General features: G+C 47.0%; 1 protein-coding gene across 7 annotated transcripts in view; it reads left to right on the top strand.

Annotated features, from left to right (window-relative positions):
* NUP98 (nucleoporin 98 and 96 precursor) overlaps nucleotides 1–13,448 on the top strand; it is a 791,668-nt gene that overhangs the window by 171,669 nt on the left and 606,551 nt on the right. For all 7 annotated transcript variants that reach the window (XM_085623457.1, XM_085623456.1, XM_085623459.1 and 4 more), the window contains one exon: nucleotides 10,997–11,163. In XM_085623457.1, coding sequence (XP_085479583.1) covers nucleotides 10,997–11,163 — 167 coding nt within the window. The remainder of the gene's footprint in view (nucleotides 1–10,996; nucleotides 11,164–13,448) is intronic.

The raw sequence follows: 13,448 nt of genomic DNA, 5'->3' as shown, positions 1-13,448 counted from the left end.
CAACCAAGTTTGGGCCCGGGGGAGATCCCTGGGTGGGTGACGATCCTCAGTTCCGGAGACCACAGCATTAAAATCCCCACCAACCACTAAGATACCCTCCGGCAGCCCAAGAAGAAGGCGCCCCAAATCAGCAAAAGTAGTCGTCTGCAACCCCGGCGGGACATAAACAGAAACCAAAACAACTACTTTACCCTCCCATCTACCCACCAGAGCCGTATATCGCCCCCTGTCATCATGGAGCACTTCGTCAACCTCCAACGGGAGCGAGGTTTTAACCATAATGCCCACACCCCTCGAACCAGAGGTGAAGCCCGAATGGGCCACAAGGCGAGAGCCCCGCCTATTCATAGCACAGAAGGAATTACCAATAAGGTGTGTTTCTTGCAAGAACACAATATCAGGTGAAATCAGTTTTAAGAACTGCAGGACCACCCCCCGTTTTATCCTGTCCCCCAGTCCGTTAACATTCCAGGAAAGAAGTCTCAGTCCCCTACCCCCCATCACAGCCAAAACCAATCTGTCCCCTCCCAGAGAGCACCTTGAATAGAACACAACAATATGTCTGCCTTGTGGTACAAACAAACAATACCCAACCCCAACCCAACATTCCAAACAAAACTCCCCCCTCCCTGCACCCCTGCATGAGCCCAAACAGCCCCCCCAACTTGCAGTGTGCCTGTCGCCCCTGCATGAACTAAACTACAAAGACCCCCTAGAGGAGGAAAGAGAACCCCCTCGAGACACACCACAACCTCCACGGGAGGGGAAGCAAAGCACGACAGTCAAACCCTGAGCACAGCCGAAAAGTGGCATCATCAGGAATTAGCCCCAGTATCAATACCGCTGGCCCGGTCCAGTGGGCACTCTCCTCCCGCGGCCCCCACACCCTCTCGATAATGTCCCCTAGGCAAAGTGTCCAACCAGTCCCCGCCGTCTCCGGACGGTCAAAGAAATGAGAGCGACCCTCGGACTCAACACGCAGTCTGGCCGGGAAAAGCATGGCGTATTTCAAGTTCATATCTCGGAGCCGCCGCTTAACGCCCATGAAACCCAGCCTCTGCTTCTGGACAGCTTGAGTAAAGTCAGGATAGAAGTTCACCTCCACGTTCTCCAGCTTAAGCGGCCCCTGCACTCTAGAAGCTTGTAAAATCGCATCCCTGTCCCGAAAGTTGAAGATTCGCGCAATAAGAGGCCGCGGGGGAGCTCCGACCTTCGGCTTGCCACCAGGAACTCTATGGGCCCTCTCCACCGCAAAGAATTTACTCAAACCTCGAGGCTGCAGACGATTAGAAATCAGATCCTCCACAAAGAGATCCGCCGCCGAATCCTCCAGTCCCTCTGGCACCCCGATAATGCGAACGTTGTTCCTCCGGGCCCAACTCTCGGAATCCTCCAGTCGCCGATCCGTGAGCACACTGGCCTGCCGGAGCCGACGTACCTCCGTCTGGAGGGCCGCCACCTCAGTCGTGAGGCCCGACGCGGTGTGAGCCAAAGAATCCACCCTGTCATTTGTCTTGGAAAGATCTGCCCTGACAAGGTTAACATCGATGAGAACCGCGGCGAGTTTGTGCGCCAGGGTATCAAATTGTTGACCCACCGAGGTCTTCATCTCCGCGATGGCGCCCATGATGTCCTGCAAAGTCAGATCTGTCGGCAAATCCGGGGCATCTGCGGGGCACTCAGGAGACTTATGCGACCCGCCGGGAGAACCCTTCGGCAGGGTGTAGCGATCCATAATGTTGGCTTGAGTTGCAGCGCCACGCCGGGTCGATTTGGCCTTTGGCCTCTCGCCATCCTGCTTCGTCGCCATAGTCCTGTATCCCGTACACCCACGAGTCCTACCGCGGAGAGCGAACAGTCGAGGCCAAGGACCCCAGAGGTCGCCTCAGAAAGGCGGAGCAGGTCCCCGCAGGGCAGGCAGGGTCCCCCAGCGAGGCAACCACCACACACAGAAGAGCCGTGATCCCACTCGCGACAATGGCAAGAGGGATCAAAAGCGAAAGTGTGGGGTACGCGTCTCGCCAGGCTCGTCCCGCCGTTGTTATTCACTTCTCCACTGGATCACCCCCCAACTCAAGTCCGGGGTCAGGAGAGGAGCAGGCCGCAAACTTCAATCGATGCCCAGCACGGCACACGGGGTCCGATTGAAATACGGAAAACGGGTACCACCTCGGCTCAGGTTCACCAACACAGTCCCCTCAACCGAATCAGGATGAAGACAGGATAAATGTAGGTGGTCGCGGAGGTCCTCGGGAGCCTCGCACCTACGTGGCCATCTTGGTTGCGCGCTAGGCTCCTCCTCCAAAAAGGAACAGTATTAATGATGGCACAACACAATTCCACAATGATGGTGTTTGTGCTTGAAAGTTGTGTGCTTTGTATTAAGGGAAAAGAAGTGGTGCTAGAGACTTCATTATTTATGTCTCAGTTTCCACCATGCCTTTTTTTTTTCCAGCATTGATGATAAATGGCAGATTGAAGTAGATTGCATAGCGCCTCAAATCTTTAAAAAAAACAAAGCCTCCTAGCGAGCAGTAATTTCTGGCATGCCTGTCTGAAAAGGCCACATCCACATGCTTCAAGGTGATTTTATTTATTGTTTTAAACATTTATTTAAAGGATAATCTACAACCCATTCCTTCAAGCGGTGCCCTCTATTCCACTCTAGACAAGTCATCCTTAAATACTCTGGTAGGAACAATCCAGCGTAAATTGCCAATCCAAATACTGGCAGTTTGAGCTGAAATGTTCCTGTTTAAGCAGGCCACGCCTGGTTTGCATATGGCTGCTCTGTCTGTAGTGGGCTAGGGTGCAAAAGAACGATAGACTGTAATGTGGCCACCGTAATTATTAATCGCAAAGCCTAAATAAATGAAGCTTTTATTTTGGCACTTTGTTTTAGGAAGGGTTCCACTTGGCAGTGGTCATTTTGATAGTCTGAAGAGTTACATATTCTTCCTCCTTTCCTTTCGCCCCTATTCCAGATATTGAAGGGTGACCTGTATTTTTTGGGCCGTCCTTTGTTCCTGGGGTTGGTGACACTAACCCCTCAGTACCCCATCATTACGTTTGGTCTGCCATTGCTGGGTCCCCTTGATAAATGCAGCAACTGAGTACTGCCTCATGTTTCGTTCTGAGAGAGCGGCGGACGCAGAGTTAGAGTTCAGTTCAGCCTAGTATTTTCATTTCATGTTGCATACTTGAAGTAAGAAGTTGAAGCCGATGGATTCATCCTCAGCCCCATTCCTGCCACTCAGGTTCCCCTCTTAATCTGTAGGCACCTTTTATTTAATTATTCAGACCAAGAACTTCGTTTTACAGTAAGGATTTCTCAAGATATGAATTTTTCAAGTTTACAAAATCACTTTTCTGCACAATTACGCATCATTTAAGTCCATGGGGGAAAAAGAGAAAAATGCATATGAAATCATACAGTTGGATTTCGAAGTTCATCATCTGGATTTAGGTAAGTAGCAAGGCCAGGTCCAGTGTTCCACCAGTGGATTCTTGGAAGCGTCCAGGATTCGGCTGGGAGCAGGGTGCTAAGGTTGTTGGTAGCTGGTGCGCTACGAAGAAAGGGGACCACCTGAAAACACGCTGCACAAGGGGACTAAAGTCCGAGGAGTTCCACTTGAGGGAGCAGGTTGTAAGGGCCTCAGAACCACAGCTGGTTTGTCGGTACCCAGGCCAGGCGGGCTAGGTGCAAAGCAGATGGATCAGCAAGGCGGCGTTCGTCAAGATGTATTTGCGGTCAATGGCAGGCAGGTTACAGGAACAGTTCCGGGGCAGCTGGGCCGCTCACGAAGTTGGTCTCTGGTCTTGACGTCCCTCGACGGATGCTTGCATTCTTGGCAGTTGGAGTCCGGAATGGACTCATTGTTTCTGTGTAGATTGCAGGGGTTCCGGTATCCCTGGTATTGGTGTGGCTCAGCTCCGGTAGGTCCTGGTATCTCCTAACCTGGTGGGGAGACAGATCTGACCTGCTAGAGCTGATGTACCTCTTTGTGCTTGGATGCTGTGTCTGAGTCGCCACGGAGCAGCAAGTTGGTAAACTGGACTCTGGTTTCGGTGTCTGTGGTCTGCAGGGGAGTATTTTCTCTACCCCAAGGGAGTTCTTCAGCGATTAACGAAGAGCTGGGGGTGCTCCAGGGTTTTTGGAGTCCTTACAGCAACAGGATGAAACAGCACACCATTGTTGTAGAGTCCTGGAAACAGCAGGCAGGATTTCACACCAAAATTCTGCAGCAGGTCTGCTATTCTCGGGTCAGCAGCACTTCTTTGTTCGTGACCGTTGAATCTGAAGTTGAGATGCTACCTAAATACTACATTTAGGGGCTTTAAAGGGGGTGACAGTAGCCAATGGACTACCTTCCTTTAGGTTATCTACACCCTTTAAGTGACCACTTCCTGTGGGAAGGGGCATTACCGTTGCTACCCTAGCAATGATAGGTTAATTCCCTCTCAATCCAAGATGGAGGGAAATGAAATGTGGGCTCCACATCACCTGCTTCACCTTAGAGGTGGTGCTGGCTAAATGGCTACCCACCTCCTAATTTAACGAATTTCTCCCCCTCCCCGCCCCCATTATCTGTAGATGCCTAGGTCACTTTTCGAAGTCTGCATCACCTTTTGAAGAAGCTTCCCACCTTGGAAGGCCATCCTGAGATGGCAGGCTTTGTTCCTGGCCCCTGAGAGTGCTGGCTCACCCCATGATTTCAGAAACATGTCTGATGGTGGCAGGCTGGCTAAGACTAGTCAATCCACATCAGTGTTTGGTAGGTTTTATGGGGACCCTCGAAGGTCTCGCCAGTGTTGGCTTTATTAATAAATGCACACAGGAATCAGTGAGGCTTTATTAAGACAAGATGTTTGGTACCAAACATGTTGGGGTGCAGTGAAGCCATCATGGAGCTAGGAAACTCGCAGTGACAAGTATCCAGCTCATGTACTCTCTATTTTTTCCCCTGTGCCATTGCAACACTCAATAATAGACTTGTACTTTATAGGGTCACATCTGCTCATGCAGATAGGTCCTCAAATGGGATAGTGCACCCTGCCTTAGGGCTATAATGCCTACAGTAAGGATGCCTTACCTATCTATACCTCATGTACTGTCTGTGGGCATGGCACACCGAGTCTGCACCACGACACACAGCCTGCAGTTGCAGTTTACATGGTCTTGGTGAGGGTTCCCTAGGGTGCTACAAGTTGTGCTGCATCCCTAGTGGACCATCTTTAGTCCCTTTGCCCTAGATATCATGGTTACCATTTACTAGGGACTTGTGGGGGTTGCTGAAGTTGTGCCAATTGTTATACAGTTTTAGAGATAGAACACTGGTAGTGGGATCCTGGTGAGCAGGGACCCAGTACACCTCCGTCCAAGTTTCATCAAAGACCAGGCAAAAAGTGTGTGGGGGGGGTTTACTGCAGTAAAAACTGCTTCCCACACCTCCCCTGCTTCAAGTAGGGATCCTGGTCACGAGGATGTTCATGCAACCTATACTTCCATCAAAGTACAAGTCCAAATGCAAGCAAGCTTAAAAAGTGACATTGGACTCTCCCCACCATGCCACTCTGACTCCAAAGAGAAGGCGCAAGGGTATTGAAATATTAGTTGTACTCCATCAAGGTTCCTGGCCATGGAGCGAATCCTTCAGCTGCTTCTGACACTCCTTGAGTTGTTGTGACCCTGCTGCAGATGAAAGTGTTCGATGAGGCCATGCTGCAACCTTTCAGTGCTTCCAGCTCTCTGGTGCCTTCAGGCCCCCTGAACCAAAGGTGCCTCTTGACTGCTTTCCACTGGTGGGTCACTCCCCAGAGTGGTCTGTCCCCTGTGGACCTGTACATGGACTGTACTGATTCCGTTTAAGGTATTTTTACTAGCCCCCATAATCCACAGTAGTTCCCACTATTCCGATGTCACTGGAGGATGATTCTGTGCAGATGCTAATGTCTGGTCTTAAATGGGCATCTTCCCGAATTTAACCAGTGTCATGCTGTGAAATTCTAAAGGCGTTACCCATTGTTATGAATTCTAACTCTAATCCTATGCCTCTGTCATAAAGCAACTATCAACTGAGGCTCCACTAACTTTTTGACTCTGACCCTGTGCCTGTTTGTGCTCAGTGGAAATCGTTATTTATGAACAGGCAGGTGGTCAGACCTTATAGACCCGTACCTGGTGACCCGGTTGTTCTCACAAAGCACCCCACTCAGCCATCTTGTACAAGCCTTGGGGAGAGGAGTTGGCCTAACTGCTAGGGCGGTCGAACTCTGAACTGGGTTTGAGTCTCGGTAATGACGCTGAACATCCTGTGATTCTGGGCAAATCACTTAATCTCCCTGTGCCTTACAAAAAATGAATGTGTCCTCATGTAACGTAACTGGTGATATGTAAAGCGCTCTGATACCTGATTCGGATCCGGGTCAAGTTAGCGCTATATTAAACTCTGCAAAAAAAAAAAAAAAAGCCTTGAACATTAAGTGAATTGTAGCTCATTTTCAACCACCCTGCTGGATAGATATAGAGTCATAAAGATTTGATGGGCTGGCAAACATATGTTTTCTTTTGCTAGTCTAGCACTGTATAAACTCTAGTCTGTTTTGAGTCTGTATTCCCATTGCCCTTTGGGACATGGCCTGCAAGATTTAAGGACCTTAGGGTCTCATTGGCTGAAATTATACATGATGGGCAGGACGTGGCCAAATGTTTTCCATGGAAGTCTGGACACCATGGATTGCCTTGGAAGGATGGTTGGTATCAGTGCTGACCTTCATAGACCTGCCTGGACGAGGACAACTGGTTTTTCCAGAAATTTATAAGCATCTCTTAATAAACATGCCCTTCGATGGGCTGTGCCTCTACAGATAGAAGGCAGACATCACTTTAGAACGCTTTAAAGACAGAGCTACAGCGTGCTCATGGTGCTGCTGAACCTTGACAAACATTTCCACACCAGGCTGGCTATTCCAGGTGGCAGACAAAGGCTATGGCTTACCTTTTCTCTTCTCCCACCCAATATCCCTCTTATTATGGAACAAATTTCCAAAAAGCTTCTGTCTCACTTGCCAGTGGAGTTACGCCCTTTGCTCTCAGAGTGCCATAGAGAGGGTGCTGGACTCTGAGAAAGGCAGGGACTGTTACACTCATTTCCTCATTTTGAAGAATGATGGGGCCTCGGGCCTTTTGACTGTAGACCCTTAGGATGTGGGCCAATGGCAACAATTGTATCTTGTTTGGATCTGGGTAACTGGATATTGTCCTTTGAATTGCCGGATGTGTATCTTCATATATCCGCCGTGAGAGCTCATAGCAAATACCTGTGGTTCAACGCCAGCCAGGAGCATTTTCAATTTGATATGCTCTTCATTGGCCTCACCAGTGCCCCTCTGGTGTTTACGAAAGTGAAGTCAGTGGTCGCTGCCTATCTTCAGAGGCTGGGAGTTTGTGTTCTCATACCTCAAACACTGGTGGTGAAGCTGTGCTAGTATCATTCGGTCATAGACTACTTTGGGACATTGGCGGACCTTTGGATATCGTACAAATGTCCTGTGGAAGTCCCACCTGATTCCTTCGTGGAGAGTCCCATTTATTGGGGCGATCCTGAACACGATGTAGTTCAAAACCTTTCCTCGAAAGCAGCAATTACAGGACATAGTCTTCCCAGCCTCCAGGTCTCGGAGGAGACAGCTTGAGATTTGCAGTGGTGGCTGATCAACTGCAATCTGTCCAGCGGCAGACCCCTCTTGCTCCCCCACCAGAGTGGACGGTGGTCTAAGATAAATCACTGCTGGGTTGTGGTCGATCTGGGGGAGGTTGAGATGAGAGGAATCTCATTGTTGTATCCTGCCCTCCACTGGGGACTAAACTGCTGGAGCTTTGGGCCATTAGTGTGACCCTAAATGCCTTGCTGCCACCCATCAAGAGGAGGCTGGTGAAGGTTCTCATGAATTACACTACATCTGTGTGGTACTGCAGTAAGCAGTGGGGTCCTTGGTCCTGTACCAGGAAGCTTTGCGTTTCAGGAGGTGGCTGAAACGCCAAGACATTTTCAAGTTGCCTTCCACATGGTGGGATCCCTGAATGCATGAACTTATGTCTGAGCAGACGTTTTCTGGAGGATCACAAGTGGCATCTGCATCCTGAGGTGGCACAGGAAGTCTCCCAGTGGTAGGGGAACCCTGGCTAGATCCATTTCCCACATTTGGTTAGTTGTCTTTAGCCCAGCAAGACTTGTGTTTGGCACTTAAAGTTTGTCTGTTTGTCTGACAATCTTTTTCATCTTTGTGTTTGCTGGACCAACTGTCCTTGCCCACTTCACCAGTTGTGATGGGATATAGTAAAGGTTTGACACTCACATTTCCTCCCAAGCGAGATGTGATGCCACAGTAGGACCATAATTTGGTTTTAATTTTCTTCAGGTATACGCCTTTGAGCCTATGCTTCTCCTGACCTTAACATCATTTTTTATTTGGACAAATTGTGGCTGAGCACTCCCACCTCACTTGATGAAGTTCCTAAACTCTCTATTCATGGGAGGTCAAGATTGGTATTCTGGATGGTATGTTGTCATTAATGAGGCATGAGCATGTATGGACTACTTGTTTTCAATCCCAGTGACAGTGCTTTCACTTGAAACAGTGGCTACTTTTGGGCCTGTGGGTTTTTGCAGTACAAATCTGTTCTAAATTCACATGCTCTGCATTTTTCTGTCACGTAGTGTGGTTGGGTATGGAAACAAATGTTTACATGAATACAGAATTTTAGTTGTGAAAAGTGACTTCGTGTTGACCTGAACCTCCAAATGCCCAACACAATCGGTCATTGTCTGTTATTTTCATACATGTGTTTAGAAGCATATGTGGGACGACTGTAGAAAAAGTTATTGTGACAGCTCAACATCAGTCTGAGAGCAGAAAGACAATGGAGTGCTGAAAGTGGCTATGTTGGAATTATTCTGTGCTGAACTGCAGCTTAGTCAGATGAAGAGACCCTTATCTGACAGAAGAGATGGTTTGCTGCACAAAAGCATCATCCGCCGTGTACTTTGGTCTGTAAAGAAACAAGAGGCCAGAGAAAATGGGTGAATCTCAGCCTCTGTATCGCCTCCTCCTTCTAGTCACTGGAGACATAGGACCGGCAATGGATTGATGCTTGTCACAGCACCTACCACTCTGTCTCCTTTTCTCAGTGCTGTAATTTCAGAGCAGAGACAAATTAGGTTTTAAAGCTTGGGTTACACTTGATAAAAGCTTGCTGTCCTCACTGAGGGTTCTGCAGAGTAGTCTAAGTGGGGAAGCTGGATTTGAATCTCCAAGCAGTAGCAGAAGATCTAGTAGCAAGATTGTGAGCCCCAGATCTCGGTACCGAAATCAGTACTTTCTATCTTACTTACATGACCGCTTAGGGGATCATAATAAATGGTAGATTCTTCAGAAACATAACCCTCATAGCTGTTGACCCCTGTTCTCGTGCTGAAAAAATCTAGGCACATGCACTTTCATTTTAGAAGCGAGAGTTCCTAATTATAAGGTTTTTTTGGGGTGGAGTTCGTAGAAGACTTTGTCTTGCTTAAGAGAAATCTCTTCTGTTGCCCCTCCTAATAAACTTCCTTGAGCCGTGCAATAACATTGCATTAGTGTTCCTTAAAGTTCCTTAAAGTTATGCTGCTTTTAGTCAGATTGGATTTATCTGTTGTATATTGTGTCCAGCAGTAGGTTTTATTAAGTGATGGTCCCTTACTTTAGTGGACCAAAGCTTAATGTTTTCCTCTGTTCTTCTCCTGATACAGAGTACCTACAGCTTTAACAGCCAGCTGGGAATAATTGTATTGAAAACCAATAATTTCATCAATACATTTAGAGGTAGTGGATTTGTTAAGTCAACCAGTGCTTAATCTATGTTGAATTCCATTCATGCTTTCTACAGCGCACTGGTGTTTTATACTGACTGATGCAGGACATGCATTTTGAAGATTCATTGCTTAGGAATTTATTGGAAACTGCTCCAAATACAGATCAGCCATTTTCACTTTAAGATGGAACATTCTACTTGGTAATATTTGCTCAGTTTGCAGATGTATCCGATGTATTCTCCATGAAAAGCACAACTTAAGTAGACTTGCAGCTTGATTCTAGTTATAAATGATCATACTGCTCTTCCATCCTCCCTGTAATGTTTGAGGTTTTGACAGCTAGATGAATACAGTATGCTCAGTGGGCCTAAAGTAAAATCGGAATGTGTAGAATTGCTATGGAATGTGTTGTAGGAAGGCTATGTAATAGTTCACACAGCAATTAGGAGGAAGGTGGAATGGGTGTTCTTGGTAGAAGCTGGGAGTGTCCTGATAAGTGACTGAAGAGACGTTCTTTAAACAGATAACTGTTTCTTACTGAAATGGGCTGAAAGAGCTAGTCTGTTTTGTGGTGGAATAATATTGCTTCAGAAAGTTGGATCTCTGTGTAGTCATTTTGCCGTTCTTTGGAGAGATGGTTCAGTAATTCCCTGAGTGTTTGCTGCTGGCAAATGCAGTGTTGTCTGTCACGCGTTTTGAATCCAACCAAGCCAGACTTAGCCATGCATCCCTACATAAGTACCATAAGAACACTGGTATGCATGGTATAAAACTAAGGGCTTTCTCCACAATCCAGTTCTCAGTTCTCCAGAATGGTGTGAACCTGGACTAGTAGTACTGAAGGAGGAAATTGGTGTTAATTCAGTCTTCTAATTAATGGTGACTGGTTTCTAGGTTATCTTTGAGGATTTTGGGGTCCAAAAGTAGTAAGCAAGATCGTCCCATGTTTGCTGTTTCTATTTTTGTTTCAGTGGAAGCCTGCTCAGACTTTTTTCGCATGTTATGTTTGAAGTTGATTATTTTGAGGAGGGGTGCGAGTGCTTTTCTGAAGAGGTGTTTAAAAATGGTTCTGCACCCCTTAATTTCATTTGAAGTTCAATCATTTTTACAGTTATTTTCATTAAATGTTTCTCCTGTTAAAGCTACAACTGGATTTGGAACAAACACAGGAAGTCTTTTTGGACCCTCGCAACCTACACAGCCGACCACCCTATTCAGCAAACCCTTTGGACAGACAACTACAGCTCAGAACACCGGATTTTCTTTTGGGAACACAAACACTTTGGGACAACCTCAGCCCAGCACCATGGTAAGCTCAGAGTAACAGATTTATCTGCATCTTTGTTTTTGTGTGGTTGCTTTTATTGTTAAGAATTAACTGAAATTGAAAGGGTGAATATGCAAGGAAAATTACAGATTCTGGCAACAAAGCTGGAAAATAACTAAGTTGATCTGTATAGAGCACTAATCCCCCCAAGAGGATATCCAGGCACTTGGGCAAAGTGTGTAGGTGTGTTGTCCCAAGGAGGGAGGTCGTTCCATGTCTTTGGTGCGATGTAGGAAAATGAGTGTTCTTCAGTTTTGCTTTTGCGGAGGGTCTGTGTGTGCATCGCTGGGCATAGAATTGGTTGGTGAAAGTGTATGCGGCTATTTGTGTATTCTGGTCGTGTGTGTGTGTGTGTGTGTGTGTGTATATATATATATAACACTTAAAAAACCATAGGTTTCACACGTTATAGTTAGGTGGATATTTCACTCGTAAAAAACCAATGAAATTCCCCCGTTATAGTTAGTTCAGATAACTATAACTCGCGCGCCCGCAATCCACTGCTCATGACGTGACATATTACATCACTCATGACATCATCCTTGTGATAGTGGCGGTCGCGCGAGTTATAGTTATCTGAACTAACTATAACGGGGGAATTTCATTGGTTTTTTACGAGTGAAATATCCACCTAACTATAACGTGTGTGAAACCTATGGTTTTTTCAGTGAATTTGTACGGTTTTTTAAATGCTAATTTATGTATGTATTTTTTTTATATATTTATTTTACAATAAACTACGTAAAAAATAATAATTTTGGGGGGGTTTTCACCGTGTGCGCACCCGCGATTTAAAAAAAAAAAAAAAAAAAGTCTGCCTTTGGGGTCCTTCAGGGACCCCCTGACAAAGGCTAGGGGGTCAGGAACTCTCTACCCTGCCCCCTTTTCACGTTCGCCACCTTCCTTTTTCACTCTCGCACTGAAAACAAACAAATTGGCGGCCGACACTTCCTGATTTCGACCGATTCGAACATTGACTAACATGTAACCACCAATCCGAATTATGCTTGCGCACGTTAGGGTGCTCGCACGGTGCGCGCGTATAGATATTGATATGCTTTTAAATGCTATTTTCTCAGGAAATACTGAACAGATTTACACCAGACCTGCAAAAGGCACTTCCTTGACCTTATGGCTACCTCTTTGCCAAATTACAAGTAATTCTGTTCAGCCGTTCGGGCTGTAGCTGCGTCTAAAGGTCCTATGGAAAAATGCATGGGGAAAACGCGTTTTGGGACCCCCCTTTTTTCTCGTCCCCCGCTTGACGAATCACCCCGAGACTTTCAGGGTAGGAGCTGAACGGAGCGCCCCATTAGTTTAGAAAATTTCGCGAGGATTCGTCAACCGGTGCCAAAGTTATTCAAAATAGAATTTTGAGATTTCCTATGGAAACACGGTCCTAACTATAACTATCTAATGGCGACCACCAGTAGTGTATATGTGTGTATATATATATATATATTATCTACTGGCGGTTGCCAGTAGATAGTTATAGTTAGGACCGTGTTTCCATAGGAAATCCGCAACATTCTATTTTGAATAACTTTGGCGCCGATTGACGAATCCTCGCGAAATTTTCAAAATAGGTGGGGCGCTCCGCTCCGCTCCTTCCCTGAAAGTCTCGGGGGGATTCGTCAAGCGGGGGCTGAGAAAAGGGGGGGGTCCCAAAACGCGTTTTCCCCATGTATTTTTCCATAGGACCTTTAGTCCAAGCTGCAGCCCGAACGGCTGAACAGAATTACTTGAAATTTGGCAGAGAGGTAGTCCTCAGGTCAGGGATGTGCCTTTTGCAGGTCTGGTGTAAATCTGTTCGGTATTTCCTGAGAAAATAGCATTTAAATCAATATATATATCTATAGGCGCGCTCCGAGCGCGTACCGTAAGCTTACCGTACGCGCACGCTGCCGTGCGCGAGCGCGATTCTGATTGGTTGTTAGATCTTAGTAAAGATTCGAATCGGTCGAAACCAGGAAGTGTCGGCCGCCATTTTGTCTCGCGCAGTCTGAGGGGGTGAAAAACAAAGGTGGATAACGTGGCAGGCTGGACAGTTCCTCACCCCCTAGCCTTGGTCAGGGGGTCCCAGAAGGACCCCCAAGGGCAAAAATGTATTTTAATTTTTTTACGAAAAATCGCGGAGTGCGCGTAGCGTACGCGCACGGTAGAAACGGAAAAATTCCGCGAACTACGTAACGTGGGCGCGCGGGGCGCGAAGCGCACCGCGTGCCCACAGCGCGCGCACGGTGCACGCCCGGTGAAAACTTAAATAA

This window comes from Triturus cristatus, chromosome 8 (genome assembly GCF_964204655.1).
Source record: "Triturus cristatus chromosome 8, aTriCri1.1, whole genome shotgun sequence".
Lineage (NCBI taxonomy): Eukaryota > Metazoa > Chordata > Amphibia > Caudata > Salamandridae > Triturus > Triturus cristatus.
The sequence above is the reverse complement of the archived record's forward strand: the minus strand, read 5'-3'. Positions and strand labels throughout refer to the sequence as shown.